This window comes from Trichosurus vulpecula, chromosome 6, assembly GCF_011100635.1.
Source record: "Trichosurus vulpecula isolate mTriVul1 chromosome 6, mTriVul1.pri, whole genome shotgun sequence".
In the NCBI taxonomy this organism is placed as follows: domain Eukaryota; kingdom Metazoa; phylum Chordata; class Mammalia; order Diprotodontia; family Phalangeridae; genus Trichosurus; species Trichosurus vulpecula.
Genome location: NC_050578.1, coordinates 216,903,942 through 216,923,322, shown reverse-complemented (window position 1 = coordinate 216,923,322; position 19,381 = coordinate 216,903,942). Strand labels below are relative to the sequence as shown.

The 19,381-nt window shown below is 42.6% G+C and overlaps 1 protein-coding gene across 2 annotated transcripts in view; it reads left to right on the top strand.

The window, feature by feature from the left end:
* Positions 1-19,381, top strand: part of C6H20orf194 (chromosome 6 C20orf194 homolog) — a 173,827-nt gene that overhangs the window by 113,564 nt on the left and 40,882 nt on the right. For both annotated transcript variants that reach the window (XM_036763212.1, XM_036763213.1), the window contains exons 22-27: positions 3,296-3,442; positions 8,762-8,850; positions 9,439-9,540; positions 9,801-9,918; positions 10,722-10,810; positions 12,315-12,473. In XM_036763212.1, coding sequence (XP_036619107.1) covers positions 3,296-3,442; positions 8,762-8,850; positions 9,439-9,540; positions 9,801-9,918; positions 10,722-10,810; positions 12,315-12,473 — 704 coding nt within the window. The remainder of the gene's footprint in view (positions 1-3,295; positions 3,443-8,761; positions 8,851-9,438; positions 9,541-9,800; positions 9,919-10,721; positions 10,811-12,314; positions 12,474-19,381) is intronic.

The window sequence follows — 19,381 nt, the reverse complement described above, 5'->3', positions numbered from 1 at the left end:
ATTCAGTAGCTATTTTAATACTGACCTTCCTTTAATTGTTTCATTCAAGAGACTTTTTTCATGCAACTGTGACTTTTTTCAATATCCAGCTATCAGCCTTGAACTAGTGCCAGATATTTGTTAAAAGCCTAAAGTTGTGTTTTATTGTTTCTTAATAGTGTGGGGGCAAGCAACAGTGAAGGAAAAGGGCAGGAGGTGAAGGAGGGTGATTCGGACAAGGCTGTGGGCCGCCTTGCCATGTGATGGCAACCTCACAGCACAGAAAAAAGTGACTCTGGTCCTTTTGCAGGCCAGCTTTCTGAAAGGAAGTGAAGAACCAGTCAGCGGCATGTTCGTGGGTGAATTTTTAATGAGAACAAAACAGATTTACCATCCTGGACTCTCTGAAAAGGGCATGTGACTATAGTTGCTGGGAAGGCATTTTTGGTATGCAGGATATCAATTTCAAAAGGTTATGTATGTACTACAGTGTTGGCTACCTGTCTTTAAAAGTTAGTGATGGACCTGTCATCTCGCTTCCATAAAGTCCTTCCTTGAACCTAGAGCTATCTTCAACATCTTCACTTCTCTGGAATGTGATTTCTATCAGTTTGCTCCCTGATGTGCAAAATAGTTCTTCCACTGATTAATTCTAATCAGCCTTGAGCAGAGGGTCCTCTTTTAGTGCTCTGCAATTTGGTGAATAAGACTGTGTTCACTTTGTATGAACTTAGGCTAATTTCTTGCTGATGATTTGGCGAGTCTCTCTTTTGGTAAAGCTGTTCCATCGTGTAAAAACCTAGGGCCCTTGCTGTGTTATGTCTTGGACTTGCAAATGATATATTTTTCTGGGGATCAGATGGATGTGACTTTTTTCCTTAGTGAGTCTTTCTTAAATCCCAAAGGTGTATAATTTGTTAAAAGAGAATTATTTGTGTTAGTCCAATTTTAATAACATGGTACTAATGCTGAATTTTAACCAGTATTTACAGAAAAAGAAAAAAAATCTCCTAGCATGTCCATAGAGCTATAGCCTATCTTCCTTGGAGAAGAATTGTTAAGTCTGTATTAATGAGAATTGTCATAATTCTGTTATGTAGTTGGGTTGAGGCTATACCTGTTAAAAAGGGGACCATGTAAAATACCTGACTTCTGAAGTGACTGTGAATGTGTATGTGTATACATTCTTCAACTTCCCATATTTGCTATTGGGGTGATACTGACCTCAAAGAGTCAGGTTATGGCCTCTTTTGCTGTAGAGGAAGTCCCCGGGTGAAGCTGATTCCTCACACCTGTCCAGAGGTGTATCTGGGAGTTAACTTGGAGCCCTTTGTGGGCCTGGCACCTAAGTTGGGAGACTAGTCCATCCTCCTGTTGGTGCAGGGCTCCTCCTGTGAAGAGCTAGAACAGGTAGACCCATAGGAGATGTGATATAAGGGGTACCGGGAACAAAACCTGTCCTCCAAATCTGTCAGGCTTCCTGACATTTGATCATTAGGAGGATGCATTCCTTGGGTCTAGAAGGCTTGTCAGAGATTCAATCTCCCATCAGGGTCTGGCTGTGTCTGAAAGGTGTCATACCTTAATATCAGCTAATATATCAGCAGGGATTAATCAGTTTGATCAGACTGCTTTGCAGCTATGCCAACCATCTGAGAACAGGGCCCAGCAGAGTATGGTCCAGGCGCAATGGGGAAGTGAGAGAAATTGGTAATGAGAGGGGAGAGGACGACAGGCTTCGCCCACTTGAGAGAAATGTCTGGAGAAACCCTGACTAGTAATCAGTGGGACAGAGATGAGAGTGGCTTTCTCTGGAAAGCAGAGTTTCAGGCATCCCATATGGAAACCCGAAACACTTCGCTAATTTTCTGTCAGTGCTGTAGGGGAGATAGAGGAAGGAGAAAGGAGGACAGCTTTAGAACAGGAATACTTTCACATCTGGAGAAGCAAAACATGAACTGCCAAGACTGGGAAAGTGGCTAACTTTGCACTCTTCTTCCTTTCCTTGTGGGAGTCATTGACTTATTTGAGAATCCACGGCATTCTGGCAGGGCTGATAAGACAGCCAGGTGGTGTAGTGAATAGCACGCTAGACCTGGGGGCAGGAAGAGTGATGTTCAAAAACTGCTAGCTGGGTGACCCTGGGCAAATCACTTAACCTCCTTGTGCTTCAGGTTCTTCATCTGTAAAACGGGGTTAATAATAAAACCTGCCTCCCTGGGTTATTGTGAAGGTCCAATGAGATAGCATATCTAAAGTTCTTTGCAAATCTTTAAGTACTATATAAATGCTAACTACAACTGTGCTCCATTCCTGAACTTTCATAAATCTGGAGGGGTCATTACTCTTCCCCTCTGCCCCACCCCCTAACAGCCAATCAATTGTCTGGTCTTATTTTTTCCTACCTCCAGCACTATTTCTCACATCTGTACCCTCTTCACCACATCCTCTATAACTGCCCTAGTTTAGACCCTTACCTTTTTTGCTTTGACTGTTGTGATAGTGTATTAGCTGGTCTTCATACTTCTAGCCTGTCTTTTTGCCTGCCTATACTGTACAACATTGCCCAAGTAATCATCCCTTTACTCTGCTCATTTCACTCCTCTCTATTCAGACGCCTTCAGTGGCTCCCCAAACTATTAAATAAATGTAAATTCCTCATCCTGGTATTCAAGATTTCCATAGTCGGGTTGTAACCTACCTCTCTAAACTTATCTTATACTACTACCCTTCACATGCTCTTTATTCCATCCAAGCTACACTATTTTCTCTCTGTCTCATGACATTCTGCCTTCTTAAATTTCTATGCCCTGACTCAACCTATCTCCCATTCCTGGAATGGATACATCTCCCCACAGCCATCTCTATATTGATGTCACTCTCCTCAAGGACTAACCCAGATGTCACTTCTTCCATGAAGACTTAATACAGTTACCCCTAACTGAAAGTGATTTTTCTCTCCTGAAATTTTTTTTATATCACTTTGTCTATAATCTGTCCTCTGTACCCATTATACTTTACCTTGTATTATACTCATTCTTATAATGTCTCAACCATCTAGTAGACTGTATACTCTTAGAGGGCAGGCATTGTGTAATTTTTTACCTTTGTATGTTTGTGCTCAGTACAGTGCCTTGCACATCGTAGATTTTAATACATGTCTGTTGAATGGAAGAAATGAGAATGGACAAATGATTGCGGTTATTGGTTTCTCCATTGGCTGTATGGATGATGGGCAGGCCAAGTATCAATGGAAACATTCTCTTCCTTTATCAAAAGTACTTTTAGTAAAAATCTTCTTTTCTTTTCTATTTAGGACTCCACCAGTGTTGTTGCTGCCTTGCTGATAGACTTCAAAAGTTCCTTGCTTCCTTATCTTCCGGTTGAATTCCATACACCAAGCAATTTTCTGATGATCGCATTTTTTCCCAAATCCAAGATGTATCAAGCATTCTATGCAGAGGTAACACCACTTTATTTCAAGATTTTGTTAAAGAAATTGAGCCAGTTTCGGGCAAAACATAAGCACACTGTTCTGCATACTGTAGGTGCTTAATTAAATGTTCTTTTTGTATTCTAAAACTATGGTTGGTTTATTTCAAGCAATTTAAGAGCAAGTGGGAAAACAGGAATGATGATTATGAGGGAAGACAGCAATGAAATTGGAAGAGCTATTATGGATGCTTCAGTGAATCAGTAGCACTGAGAATGGTAAAAGGCCCTCTATTGACTATCACTGACCTTTGGTGAGACCTCACTGAGGCAGCTGCCAAAATGGGGTATAGCTCCAGTCCTCAAAAACCTAGAGGCCAAGCTTGGACTGATACTACCTAGGGCCTCTAAGCTGCTGGCTGAGAAAAGCACAAGGGATGAGACAGGTTGAGCCCATTTGATAAGAAAATGGCCACCATTATGTGGAAGAAGGTTACTGGGATTAAGCCAACCTGCAAGGCTTCCCCCTTGAGTTAGATTTCGAGGATGAGAGGCTTAGGTGTCTAAAGGATTAAATAATTAAGGGATTTTCAGTTTCTATGAAGATTCTCACCCAGTACTTGATTTTATTTCTTCTTCTTCTTAAGGGCCACACCTGGATTTTTTAGGCCCTGGGTTGGACCCATGCTTAGGTATATGGTTGCATTAATAGCTCTCTCATGAGCTGGAGAAAATCATTCTTTGCGGGCCTGCCATGATGTTTGGCTCCTTAGTGTAGATGTTAAGTGCCTTTGGCCTTAGCTAGTGGAGTCCTTGACCATGCAAACATTTGCAGCCTCTAATCACCAGTTCCTTTCTTCCCTGCAGTATGAGGGGCACGATTCTGCACCTGACTCTCCTAATCTCTTGTGTGAGAAAAATCTTCTTCATTTTCGTAGCTATCCCTAGCTCCTAGTGATTACTTACTTATTAACTCCCTTATTAATAGTCTGTAGTCACTCTTGGAATTCTTATTCGTGGTCTAGTCTAGTTAGTTCATTCTGGTTTTAGAAAACAGATGTTATCGTCGTCGATGTTTGAGTATGGTACCTCCTGTCTGTTTGACTAGTTTCATGGCTCGTTGTCTCGTCTTCTCGGACAGTGAGGACCCCAGAGCTGCACCAGGGCTGCTAGAAAGAAGGGCTTGGAGAGGTGCTCAGGGATAAGGTTTCACAGTCTTCTCTCCTAGCTGTCTGTTTCCTGGTTTTCTCAGTGTGGCTCATTGTCTGTTGATCCAGGCTTGTCTTGCTACTCTTGCCCTCTGTCCAGTTAACTCTTGATAGAACTTTTCTGGCAACTCCTGGGAGGGTGACCTAGGGTTGGTCTTTCTTCAGATGGGAGCCCTTGGGAAAATAGACCAGACTTGGCAGGTGGAAGGCTAAACATGGCTTCATCTGCCATGTTTCTTAATGGTGGAAGTGCATTGGCCAAAAATTTTTGTCAAGTGTCAATTAAGGAAGGAGGGAAAAAAATTCAGTGTGGGTAATGGTATCCTTGCATGCCAGTTTCCTTTGTCCAGAGATCTTACCAACAGTCAAGGCAGAGAGATATCATTTCAAGGAATCCCACCTCCAAGAACATTGTAAGGATATACTAGGCCTGGGAAACGGTCCATTGGACAGCCACAGGTGTCCACAGAGGGAGTAAAGTTTCCCTTGTGAGACATTCTTTTGGAAAGGGGAAAAAAAGAGAAGACTAAAAGGTCTAGAAAAAGGAGGTCAATTTGCTTCCTCCTCAGGCATAAAGTTTGAGGTAGATACGCTGTGACTGGTGGAGCTCAGCACCTTTCTGAGAAGCTTCCAAGTTAATTCAACAAGTATGTATTAGCACCTGCCCCACCTGTACTGGATACTGGAGGCAAAAAGACAAAACAAAAAATCCTGCCTTCAAGGGGCTTACCTCCCTCCCCGCCCCCTCCAGCCCCTCGCCCCCCAAAGTTCAAGGTTATAACCTATAAACCGATAACTACAGACACGATAATTTCAGGAGGAATTTTCTGTCAGAGAGTTCTTATCCTCCTGGGCCTGGGGTCTGCCTTACTGAAGGGTGGCACCAAACCAGCTCTTTCTCCAAGTTTTGGTGCTAGGAACAGAGCTCTGAGGAAGGTGTCTCCTTGGTCACACCAGAAAGTGACAGGAAGAAAAGGATGCCATGCATATACAAGACCAGCTGGGAGATTTTCAGAAAAGAGAGAGCTGAGCTGTTATGAAAAAGTCTAAAAAAAAAAAAAGATTTTAGCTTAAGGTAGATCCAACTGATCTAACAAAGCCAGCTCTATAATATTTAAAGAGCTCATAGAAGTGCACTTTGACTCTAGGGAAATCCAGCAGATAATTAGCTTCTTTTTTTTTTAAGCATCTGCCCTGTTTATGTAGGATTGAGCCCCTCTGCCCACCCATCTCAGAGCCACTGACCAGCAGAGGTATCTTAGAAGCTTGACTTTCTGTAATCAATCGGAATAACAATTTTAAAACATGTCATTCGTAGAGCGCTTCGCATATCTCTGTGTCATTTCAGTGCTGGCTGTCATCCTTGTTGTCGTCATCCCTGCCTCAAGCCCCTCTCCTTAGTCTTTTGTACTGCTGCCAAAGTGATTTTCCTAAGCCCTGGTCTGACCCTGTCACCCTCCTACTCAGTAAACTCCCCTGGCTCCCTACCGCCCCCTAAGATTAACTATGAACACCTGTGATTGGCATGTAACGTGTTTCACAACCTGGCCCAGCCATGCCTGTCTAGGCTTCTCACTTGTTACATCCCCACCGCACACAGTGTTCCAGCAATGCTGGCTTACTTGCTGGTCCTCACACAGTACACTCCATCTCCAGTCACCTTGCTTTTGCATTAGCCCGTCATCGCATGCCTGGGATGCTCTCCTTCTTCACCTTCACCTTGGAATTCTAGGTCTCCTTCAAGACTCAGCTCCAGCATTTCCTTGTGTAAAAAGCCTCCCACAATCCCCTTAGCCATAGAATGCTGCCCCTTGCATCAGGAGGACCTGAGTTCCAATCTGGCCTCAGACCTTTAGGAGTTGTGAGGTGGCCTCTGTCTGCTTCAGTTTCCTCTTCTGTAATAATAACATCGGTGTCCTCGAGTTGCTGTGAAGATTGAACGGGACGTTTACAGACGCTTTATGCAAACGTAGCCGTCACTTTGTTGTTGTTATCACTTACTTTATATGGGGTTCATGTATGGACATCTTACCTGCTTTATAGAATGGGAACTCCTCAAGGGCTGGCATCATTTCCTTTCGTCTTTGTGTTCCTGGTGCCTCCTGTGAACGCGGAGCAGGCGCTTAATAAACGTTTGACCAGTTAATTTATGATGAACCGCTGCATGAGCACAGACTGAGTGAGGGCCTTTGCCCTTTCTCATTAAGGAGAGGCGGCTGCAGTCTGCCTGTCCATTCAGGCTTGTCATTTGTTTGCCAATGCAGTCTACCTTCCTCCTTGCCTTGAGTGCTGGTACATTCCAATTGGTTTGTTCCTGCCATCTCCCACTTTAGGATAGTGGGAAGAGCAGTATTTGGGATCGGGAGGGACATGGCCTTCACCAAGTTACCCTGCCATTTTCTCCAATGCAGTACCCTCATCTGTAAAATGGAGCTAACGCTTGCCTGGCCACCTCCCAGGTTCCTTCTAAGACTTCTGTAAGATGTCTGTAAAATATTTTGTAAAGTGCTGTGGATTGTCAGCTGTTATCATTCTTCCTGCTTTGGAGAGCTTTGCCTCTCTGCTTGCCTCATTCCTTCCCTGTTTTACGTTTCGTTTCCAGGCTGGTCCTGAGATATTGGCATGACCCCCTTACTCTTACACGTTGACCCCAACTTAATCCCTTCTCCTTCAGCTCTTTTCATTTTTCTCCATTACTTTTTGACACATTAATGCGCTGCTCATTCTTGAGGCTCTCTTCTACGTGCCAGGCCCAGGACACGGCCTCCCCCTTGACCACACAGCCTGTGGCCAACGGCCATTATTTCTGCTCCCACATTTGCTGTGTCCCATTATTCTTGGTGCTTAGAGAACGTCACCTAAGTAACTCTGATTGACCTAAGCCTGGCTGACTCGAATTAAAAGTCTTTAGAATTAAAGAATTTCAGAGATGGAACAGACTGTTAAACATCATTCAATCCATCCCTCATATTAAGCAGACAAGGACACAGGCCCAGAATGGGAAGTGACTCACAGCAGAGTGTACAGTGAGTTAATAGCAAGACCGTTGTTCGAGCCCAGTTTTCCTGGATACCATTTTGTTCTTAATTCCTTGTTTTCCCTACATCATAGAGCCCTGCCCACTAGGAAAGAGCCATCCTTTCTGAGGAAACTTCTGATTTTATCTTTTCTTCTTTACTAAATGTCGATGGTTAGGGTGCAGAGGTACTTGGGATACTTCTGGGCACTGATCACGGCAAGGCAAGAGCATCTGCTCCCAAGAGCTGCCGTGCCATAGGGCTCACCTTGCACTTGCTGCATCAGAGTTCAAGAAAGAGCTATTGAATTAATTAATTGGGTGAATACGTAGAAGGACATGGAAACACATGAAGAATTTTGGACTAATAATAGCTAATATTTATCTAGTGAGCACTTTTAGGGTTACATGGGCTTCTCTCACAACAACCGTATCAGTCCTTGTGAGGATATTGTTTATTTCCATGGGAAAGGCTGTGGAAACTTAGAGGGTGGCTGCTTCTCTCTTGACTTAACGATTTTGAAAAAGCCTATATGCTCCCTAATCAAACCTCTGGGAGTACCCAGAGCCCCACTGCCAAAAGCCTGTGAAGGAAGACTCCAAGGATGACCCTACACTGGTTTTTCCTTCTAACTTTTTTTCTGCCTTGCCTTTCTACCCTTGCCTATTTATTTAGGTTATAGACCCAGGCAAGAGGCCCAGCAGTGAGTCCAACAGTGTGTCCAGAGTTCTCCATTCTCCAGCCTCCCTGCAGGCTGCACCTGAATCACTTCAGACACAGAGACATGAGTCTTCCTTGTTTATTACATGCTCCAGGGAAAACATTGTCATGATGAAAAAAACATGTGCGTTCTCCCTCCCTCCCTCTCCCCCTCCTCCCCCTGCTCTCGTTGTATCTGTGTTGCCTCTGTCAATAGTAAACACCTCAAAATCAGGGACCCAGAGAATGATGATGCTTGTTTGGGAAAATGTGCATCTAGACCCCATTTAGAGGAAAGAGTGTTTGTTTTTGTGGTTTTGCTTTGAGCTGACAGTTTAGGTTTTCAACAACAGCCAAATCCCCGTGTGGTTTCTACATCCTATTGTTGGGTTTTAAATGCTCTTTGCATGGATTCTGTTTTTTTAGGTCTTCTCTCCCTGGCAACACCCAGCTCACTCAGAGCTGGCTCTAAAAGTGATCCAGGAAGACGGATTATCTGAAGAACAAAAAAGATTGTAAGTTGCTGCCCTTAGTCTTTGGGCCTTCTTCCCTGGGTATAATATGCCTTGTAATTGAGGGTCTTTGACTCTGTCCACCTCACGTTTGTGGCTTGCTGGGGCTTTGAAAGGACGGATGCTGACATCTGTTTATCAGCCTGGATTGTTTATGTGTCACACATTCTATTATCCAGAATTCTCAAGGGAAAAAGGAACTTAAGAGGTAAAATGACAAAGAATCAGAAAATCATGCTGGAGTTGCTACCATCTTGCCCAAACTTTAATTATACACACAGCTCCTAGGTAGGAAAACCAACTGAGCTCTCAGTTATATCTCCTTTTCCCTCGCTTGTGAGCTACCAGCCCTGAGAAGACCATGTGTCACGTGCCAGAAAAGTGGGCATATGAATGCTCAGTAGTATTCCATATATCAGCCCTGAATAATGACAGATTCATTCAGCATCTTACTGGTATTAAAAACACAAGGGTTTTTGAACAAATGAAATCATCATGTGACTGTCTAGAAAGAATTTTCAAAGAATTAATTATAAGCAACGTAACTCCGAGTTATAGAGCTCCCAACTGAACCAATATTTCTCCTTTCAGATACTCCAATGTGCAAAAACTCTTTAATGCCCAGTCCTATCCTTTTGGGGAAAGAGGAAGTCAGCTCAAACTCCTGAATGCCCGTCTCCCAGATCTGGACAGGTAAGCCCCTAGGTTTCCTGTTTGTGAGTGATTTATAGAACTTTTGGCATGTTATTATTGGGAGTAACAGTGAATTATATGGCTGGCATAGGGGTCAAGCTCTGCCCAAGGCAGTTGTATCACTGGGGACAATTTGATTCTCAAGAGGAAATTACCCCAAAGTTTATTTTACAGCAGTCAAGTCTAGAGTTTCCTACTTGAATGGGCACATTCAAGTTGTGTTAGAGATTGGAAGGTGACATCAGCTTTTGTTTTTCCAGGTTTCTCCAGCATTTTGCCATCTGCAGTGTCAGCCAGGAGCCAGTAATGAGGTCCCATTTTCCTGTCCTCCTGCAACCAGATGAAATCAGGCCTGCTCAGAAAGTAGAAAATGAAAAGGTAGCCGAGCTAACCCAATAAGCCAGGAATCTGAAGGGATGGGCCAGGGCCAGGGCCAAGGCAGCTAATGCAGATCCTGGCCTTGGCTTTTGGTCATGAACCCTATAGGGGACCAAGGTTGATTTCCCAAAGCAGGTTATCAACCCCCACTCTATGAGGTTCTCTTGCCTCCATGTCTTCCCTCCCAATTATTCCTGAAATTCCTTCCTCCCTTTTCACCTGTCTTTTAAATCTCAATTCAAATGCTGCCTCCTCCTTCCTTTATGCTCTGAATCTGTAATGACCTTCCACCTTGGACCTTATGTAGCTATTTTTTGGGGCAGCTTTGTAATGTACTTGCCATAAGAAATTATTATAATTACGTTTGCAATTTGTGCCCCTAAGAAAGTGTAATTTCCATAAGGCTGATGGCTGTGTCTTAGGTAATAATAACAAAGGTCCACTTTATTAGGAACAATAACAGCAGTGGCTAACCATTATATAGGCCTTTAAAGTTTGCAGAGTGCTTTATGCACACTATATGCATTATACGTGTACTTGGTCTTCCTAACAAATCTTTAAAGTCAATACTGTTAAGCCCATCTGACAGAGGAGGAGACTGAGACTGAAAACCACAAGTAACTGACCGAGGCAGGATTTCACCTCGGGGATTTGACTGAGCTCCATCCTCGGTGCCACCGAGCTGCCTTCTAAGGTTGGCCGAGTGCTTCCCACACCCATTCAGTTTAAACTTGGTCTCTACCCTGGCACTATGTTTTCACACAGTTTTTGCTTATTTGTTGAATGTCTTTTCCTTCCCCTAGGTGATTATCAACATTGTCACCGGCCTGCCGGGCTGTCATGCTAGTGATCTAAGTGCTTTCCTGGTCACTCTGCACAAAGAATATGGAAGGTTGGTATGGCTGATCTTGTCTTTGCTTTGGGTACAAAGGATTTAGTAGGTCTCAGTCTGATGAGAGGGTACCTTGGCCACGTTCCTGTGCAGACATGAGCATTTGGATAGTTCTTTGTCGACCATGGCCTTGCTGAAGAGGTAAATAAGCGGTAGTGACCATTATGGAAACTTGGGGAAACAGTGGGCCAAGGGATCTTTGTAGCCCGATCCTCAGAAGATAGATGATTCCACACCAGTGCAAGGGCTGTGTACCAAAGGGATTCCTAGAGCCCGGTGTGCTGGGCACCTGTTGGAGGTTTTCCCACATCTCACACAGACCATCTGTCTGTTTGGCAAGAATTGCTCTTATAGAAAGCCTTACTGAGTTCTTCCTGTCTCCTCATGGAGGGGATGCAGTCAGGATGAAGAATGAGACAGACATTTTGGGACTTGGTCAGGGTGGGAATTTGTTTTGCTTGATGATGCATATCTGTGACAAGTGCTTGGCTTGGTTTGGTTTTCAGTGGGGGGGTGGGAGAGACAGAAAATAAATGCTAGTTAATTGGGAAAAAAAATTGTTTAAGTCCTGCTGACTGAGATGTTTAGCTGGGCTTTGCTGTCCGCTCTGTCCAGGCATTGTCTCAGAGGAAGGAAGAAAGGAAGGAAGCAGTGGAGAGCTAGAGGAGGGGTAGATCTGTCTGGGAGTCCTCTTCTTGTTAGGTGCTGACAGATTGACTAAATAGCAGCCTAACTAGCCTTGGGATTCCATTCCTCTCAGGTTAGTCAGTCAGTAAACATAAATTATCTCTTTAAGGGCCTGCTCTGTTCTAGGCATCGTGCTAAGCACTGAGAATACAAAGAAAGGCGAAAGGCAATCCTTGCCCTCATAGAGCTCACAGTCTATCCCAATTTTTTTCTGTCTACCTGCTTTTTACCCTAGGACATGTTAATTTGAGCGGAACTGGGTTTTAAATAATCTAAACTTGTGCAAGCGTTTTGTAAAATCAGATAACGGAAAATTTTAGGATAAAATTCTCTGGACTCTACAAATCAGTATTTCTCTCTCTATAAGCTCATTTTCATGTTTTTACTTCTTTGCCTAAGTTGCTAGTAAATTCTTTTGAAAAGGTACTTGTAGTTTGGGATTAGTCGTGAAGAGGGAATGTCCACATAGACCAAACAGAAGCTTTTGGTCACAAAAATGAGAGCATGGGAACGGGAGGGCTTTGGGGTCTGAGCATGACTGAGGTTATAGAGGAACTACAGAAAAGAGCAGGCTGCAGGTGGACTCTGGGATTTTAGACCATCCTTCCCTGCTTCCTTCCTTCCCAGAGGTGGCTGAACACGGCTTTGCACAGTCCCTTCTTCTGACTTTTCAGCTCTGCTCCATACTGGTCACAAAGAAGAGTTGCTTTTCTTCAAGCAGTTCTCATTATAACCAGAACAATTGATAGAAGTCATCTAAACAGCAATTGGGGGAAAAAAATCACCCTATGTCTGAGTGAGTTTGTGTTATTTCTAGGTGGATGGTATACAGGCAAACCATGGACACCTCTGAATGTTTCAGTGCAGCCCACTTCCAGAGATACTTGACCAGTGCCCTGGAAGCCCAGCAGAACCGCAGTGTCAGACAATCAGCGTATACCCGGAAAAAGACCAGATTGTTGGTGGTGTTACAAGGGTAAGCTCCTGAGAAGATGTGGCTACTCAGAAACTCCTGTGAAAAAGGTCTGAGAGTGTGTCAGTAGTGGGCCTGACTGGTCAGCCCCCAAAGCTATGCCAGTGTTAGGCTGCGTAAAGAGAGAATCTAGAAGGAGCAAGGTGATAGTCTTGCCCTTCTGTGCCCTGCTTAGACAGAAGCTAGGTCATCATGTTCCATTCTGGCTACCTCACTTTTGGAAGGCTCTCACTGAGCAGTAGCATGTCCCAAGGAAGGAGTTCAGGATGATAAAGAGGCCAGAGTCGATGCACATATGAGGATTGCTTAGAGGAACTGGGGTCATAGTCATGATCATATCTTCAGCTTATTCATTCTAATGTTAGAACTCTTGATCAAAAAATCATAAAAAAAGGGAAAAGAATGATTTCTACAAAAATATTCATGTATCCTCTATTTGTAATTGCAAAAAATTAGAAAGCACCTTTATATACAACAATTAAGGGTGGCTGATTATATATTAGTATAATGAAACATTATGGTACTGTTTAAAAAAGTGATATAAAGAAGAAAGCAATGAAACATGGAAAGCTCTATACAAGGTGTTGCAGCATGAAACCAGCAAAAAGAGACCCACATATTCAGGATACACACACTGATGACATCCTTTTTTTTTTTTTAAGAGAGTGAAAGAAGGAATGAAAATGGCATCAAAAGTGGTAGAACTTAAATCTAACCTAGAAGACCCCAAACAAAAGCATTTTCTTTTATTGTTTCTGGTTTGTTAATTCATATAGTTATGTGTTTTGGAAGGCTGGGGATTTGACATAAAATGTTGACCCCTGTTTTATGTCTACATGATGGCTGAATCAGCTAGGTGGTGTAGAACACTAGACTTGGAGTCAGGAAGATCTGAATTCCATTTGCCCCAGAATTTACTAAGTGTCTGACCCAGGCAAGTCATTTAAACACTCTCAACCTCAGTTTCCTCATCTGTGAAATGAGGATAATAATGGACCCTACTTAATGAGATTGTTTTAAGTATCAAATGAGGTACCTGCAAAGTGCTTTGCAAACCTTAAAGTGCTATATAAATGCCAGCTTTTGTTATTGATTTTATAATTTTTAAAAGTTGAGGCAAGACTAAAATTTTCTCAACACTTAAAAGACATCTCTCCAAAAGTGGAGTTGAATAGTTGCTATAGGTAGGAAATTCCTCCTCCTTGGAGGTCTACCAGGAGAATCTGGATAACCCCTGGTCAGGAATGTGTAGGGGGGATTTTTATCAGATACTGGTTAGACCCAATGTCCCTCATTGAAGTCAGGGTCAGGGATTGTGTTCACAATCAGTCACACCTCATATTGGCTCATAGTTTCCACTAAAGAACAGGCTAAGAGGAAAGACTGGCTTTGGTGCCCCGACTCTGATGATAAGGCTTCTTGAGGGAGGACTAATGTTTAAGAGATAAGAGGAAGGAGTTGAGACCCACCGTCTTCTCCCCAAGGTACGATTCTGCTGAGCTGCCACAAGTTTTCTTTGCCTAGACTTTTTATCTAATGAATGCCACTGTTGGGGCAAATGAATAGTCTGAACCTTTAAGTGGCTTACTTCATCCCTGTCCATTTGTTTTTAGTCATAGTAGAATGAATTCCAGCCCAGTGAATAAGGAGTGGTGCTGGGGTGTGGGGTTAGGAGCAGGACAAAGAACTTTGCAATATGCGTCTGATGGAGTTTCCACCTTCCTTAGTAGAAGGGGAATTGTTTGTTTTTGGATTCAGTCTTCTAATGTTCCTGCCTCCATTATCTCCCCACAGCAACTTCCACACAACTGCCAAAAAAGGCCCAGGTGTGACTGCATTACACCCCCTTACCTATAACATTAAAGTCAATCTCCTTAGTCTAGCATCCACTCTTCCAGCCTTACTTCACAGTGCTTTATTTCAGGAACAGCCAAGCTGATGAACCTTTAGCCATCCTACCTTCCTGGATGCCCCTGGTATTGGTACTTTCCTACCAGATTCTCTTGGTACTATAAGATCATTGGAGGCAAGGGCTCTTTCTCACTTTGTGACTATGGCCTTGTCCATAGTCAGAGTGTAATAAATGTTTACTGAATTGAATTGTTGATTCTCCAGTTCACAGCAAGGGTAGCAGTTTCACAACTGGAAATTTTGGCAACAGCGTCATCTGCCATGTGACTGGAATGAAGACTGGTCTTTCTTTCATACTAAAGACCTTGCTCCTGTCTTAGCAAGTCAGAACCCTGAGATTGAGTTACTGTAGCACCTGAATTGACCCATAGTCTCTCTATGGGAATCCACAGCTTGTGCTTAATATTGTATCTCTAGGGCAGTGTTATTTCTGGCCAGGCCTGTGCCCTTGAGGCTCAAATCTTGAACCCTGAGAGTTTCCTTTGCTGTGTCTTTGGTCTATCCCCTTTGGTACAAGCTGAGGTTTAGAGTTTCACTCCCTACAGATGATTTTTGTCTTTGGACAGTTTGACTAATCCTTCAGGGGAAGTCTGTTGCCCTTCTGAGCACAAAGCAAGGTTTTCTTTTGTTTCCAGTGACTAGCAGGTTCCATTGGACTTCACAAGTATTGTCAGTTGGCATTGAAGGCTCTAAGGCTTTGACATCCACTAAAATTGTTGACTGACTGGTGTTTGTCTTTGGGGAGCAGTTTTGTTTCTACAGAGTTGAAAGTATTCTTCCCCCCACCCCCCACTTTAGTAGAAACCAGGCCTCAGGTCGGTCAGGTGAAAGGTTAGACGCATGCTTAAATGAGGCATTTGAGGAGGTCATGACATAGGCAGTCAGGGGTTTGCATCTGGCCAATGAAGAGCCTGGTGGGAGATTTGATGAGGGGGTCAATAAAAGGAATGGCATCCATCTGAGTCCTTTGTACTTTCTCCTGTACTTTGTTCAGAGGATGTACCCATTTATTCAGGAGGAATAAATGTAAACTATAATTTTAAAAATTGAATTAACTAAAAAACATTAACCTGATTAAATCATAGATTCAACTGAAAATACCAAGACAAAGAAAGTAATAGACTTTAGCGGACAGTTAGATCCTTAGGCAGTATCCTTACTTTGGAGAAAAAATGCTATTCTCCCACTGTTTGATGAAGGTGATCTTAAGACAGAGGCAGATAAAGAAGAACCACAGATTTTACTACTATAATAAGAGAATCTAAATTCATCCAACACGTATTATGTACCCGTTATGTGCCTTGGGATTGTACTTGGCCCTTGGAGTAGAGAGAGCTGTAAAATCATAATCCCTGCCCTCAGGGACCAGGCAGTCTAATAAGTGGGGTAGAACACTCACACAGTCAGTATTATATCAGACATCTGAGCAAAGGAGAGACCGGAACAAAGTGCTCCAGAAAAATTTGAGAGAGAAAGTGCTTCCAGCTGGTGAGGATCAGGGAAGGTTTCTTGGAAGAGCATGGTGCCTGAGCTGTAGCTGGAGGAAAAAAAACAATTCCATCAGGGGAGGCAATGGAGGAGTGCATTCTAAGTAGGGTATGGTTTAGATGAATAGGCTAGATAAACTAAGTGTTTGATAAGCTAGGTAGTGGTTGAGCTTCCACTGCAAGCCCTGGCCCCTGAAATTGTGAGCTCTTTCTGTATCCCCAGTGCTCACTGCCCTGCCTGGAACAGTGTAGGCACTTCTTCATCAATATCACTAATTGGCTGACTGATTAAAGGGGGTCCTCTTCTGGCAGTTTTATCTAAGGAAGCTTCTCTGGGTCAGGGGCAGAGAGGCCCCTTCTTCATTTGTATCCCCAGTGCTTTGTGCTGGGCCTGATGCTTTATCACTCTATCTGCCCATTGTGTTAGACCAGAAGAGCTAGCTGAAGGCCTCAGGATTACTTGGGGTCCCTGGATAAAAGGCTCTCTAGAAAGAACTTGGCTCCACTGGGCTTGGCTAGACTGGGCTAGGGTTGCTAGCCTGGAAGATTAAAGCTTGTTTTGCACTTTATTTTTTTTTCCTTTTGAATGAGTAAAGGTTAATGCTATGTTGAAAATGTTTTGAAAATTTAGGGCAGTCTGATGGGGGTCCCGCCCATTCCTCTCTAAGGGAAAAGCTATTGTGTTGAAATGACTGAAAAGCCCTTGGAGGCTGGCTTGAAAGACTTTCATTTGAGCAGCTTATTGTCTAATTCTGCTCTAGGAAATGAAAATCAGTGTCTCACATACCAAACTTTATCTTTTTTCTCCAAAGGTTTTTTTTTTTTTTAATATGAGAGGGAACAAGGCCAACCTCCTAGGTCTAAGATTTAAAAGTAATGATTCATCTAAGGGGTGAGAATTTAAAAGAAAGATGTGGGAAGTTCGAGGTCAGAGTCTCCTCCTATCCACCTAAGTGATCTGGAAGCGAGGATGAATGGAATGTGAGCCCCATTTTCCAAGAGATAGAATGTATTGACGTTCTAACCTCTGGGTCCTTTGCAGCCCATGGCCCATGACTGAGCAGAATTTTGTGTTGTCTATCAGGGTGTATATGCATTGCTCTCCACTCAGTTGGTCCATTATCATTTTTCAGAAGTGAAGAAACCACACTGCTCTTTAAACCCCTCGGCATTTTCTGGAGGGTGGGGAGTGAAGGTTTTGAATTGTTTTTCTCCCTTTAGGGGAGCTGAAGTTGATAAGTGACGGGCTGAGTCCTTTGGACAAGGTTGTAAGGGAGAAACCCAAACCAGCAGTAGGTTTGCCTCACTAGGGTGTTGGGGAATCCCACTCATCCAGAGACAGGTGCAATAATGGATTGAGACATGGATAGAGGAAAGCCCAGGTACACAATCCCAGGCAGGTCACCTAACTTAAGTTTCTCCATCTGTAAAAGGAGGTTAGACTGAATGGCTGTTTAATGTCCCTTCTAAATCTAATCCCTCGTGGAACTTGTTATGACTTAGAACTTGAGTTTGGACCTTAGAGGAATTTTAGTGACAAGGTATTCTAGCTTTAAATATATGGATAACAGTTGGTTGCAAGTGTCCTTCCCCCAATGTGTTTTGGGCTCCCCTACCCTTCCTACTGTAGGGCGGACTGCGGGATGTCTGTGGTTAGGTGCAGTCTCTTTATAATTTGTAGTGTCTGGTCTTGGAGTAGGACAGTTCATCCTCCAACAGAAAGACAAGGAAGACATTGAGTAACTCTTATAAAACCCAAAAGAAACCCTTTGAGGTACTAGAAGGAGACACTGGCTAGAACATGAGGCGTAGAGTTCTACAGGCTGTGTATATAGGGTCGAATAGTCCTCTGATCAGATCTCTTGATCCTCGTTCTGTGGTGCTTCAAGTGTTTACAGAGTTCTTTTCCTTATGGTGGCAAGAGTGATGTGATAGTCAAAAAGTAACTTTTCCACTTGTTTGTCATTGGTTAGAATATTATTAGAATATGTGTCTAGTCTGTATGTCTTGCATGTCAGAATGAATGTAGAGAAACTGGAATGGATCCAGAGAATAGCCACAAAGAGGCTCTAGAAAGAAATGCTAATGGGATTGAGGCTCTGGAGCTTAGATAATAGAAGCATAAGGTGGGGGAACTCAAAATTTTAATTCTGCCTCCTAATTTCTATATTGCTTTAAGAATTACAGAGCAATTTCTTCACAACAAAACCATGGATGGAGTGTAAATATTATAATTCGTCATACAAGAAAGGAGACCAAACCCCAGAGAAAGGAGTTTCTTACTTAAGGCCACATCGTAAGAGGCAGAGTTCCTCCACTCAAACTTAGATCTTCAGATTACAAGTCTAGCACTTTTTTACCACATTACCTCTTGACAATGGTGATGATGGTGATGATGACTCCACATTTCTATGGCACTTTATAGTTTGTAAAGCACTTTTCTAACAATAGTCCCATCAAATAGGTAGTTCAAGTAATGAATTTACTTTATGAGCAAAACTAAGGTGCTTACAAATAAGAAGTCTTAGATGTTTGCTGTTAACAGTACCAAAAGCCATAAGATTGATTTTTTAAAATCATATTTTCAAATCAGTGTGATTTTGAACTCAACAATCTTACACATTTTTTAATAAGTGAGGACGTGGTTGTTTGCTTTTAGTAAGTGTTTTCTTTTTTATTTGAAATAATATTCACCTCAAAAGTCCTTTATAACAATTTTCATTTTCTTCTTACATAAACCAAAATGGGAGTGTCTTATTTCCAGTTCACTATATTTTGCTTGTCTTCCATAAAAGTCTTTAGATGTCTCTTTAGCAACATCCATTTGCTTAAAGAGATGGATGGAGGCGATCCGGATTGTTTAATGCTATGTGTGCTAAGGGAGCATCAGCTCTGACAGGTCCCACACCAAGCCCCAAAATACAAGCCTTTTTTGATTGTGGGCCTGGCAATGAACTTAAACCAAAGACCAGCCTCACAAATTGTAGAGATGCTAATTGGCTACAGATAGTCATGAAACCATCTACTAGGTTGCTGTCTATGCTGTTGAAGGAAATACTGACACTGAGAAAACCATGTCTCCTCTGAAGAACTGAAGAAATGTTTTATTTGTAAATTCCTTTGGTATTTTGGCAAAACTATGGCACTATTCCTTAAAATTTGGTAGCATAACACATTGTTCATGAGACTTACTTGAAGTGAACATGAACTGGAGGTGTAGCCATTTTCATACATTTCTTCTGTATTTGTGACTTGGTATTCAGTTAGGCTCTTGATTTTTTTTTCAACAGAGCTTTTACTTTCTTGTCTCTAAAGATTTCTCACTGTTATCCAATTGTCAGTAATAGAAATTCTTATAAAAATATCTATAGTGGAAAAAAATTCTAAAAATATAAATGGTCTATTTTACATGCCTCTGACAAGACAAACCAGCCAACACTTCTGGGTTACTGATTCTAAATCAATAAGAAGCCAATTTTTCTGACACATGTTCAATATAGATCAATTTCAGAT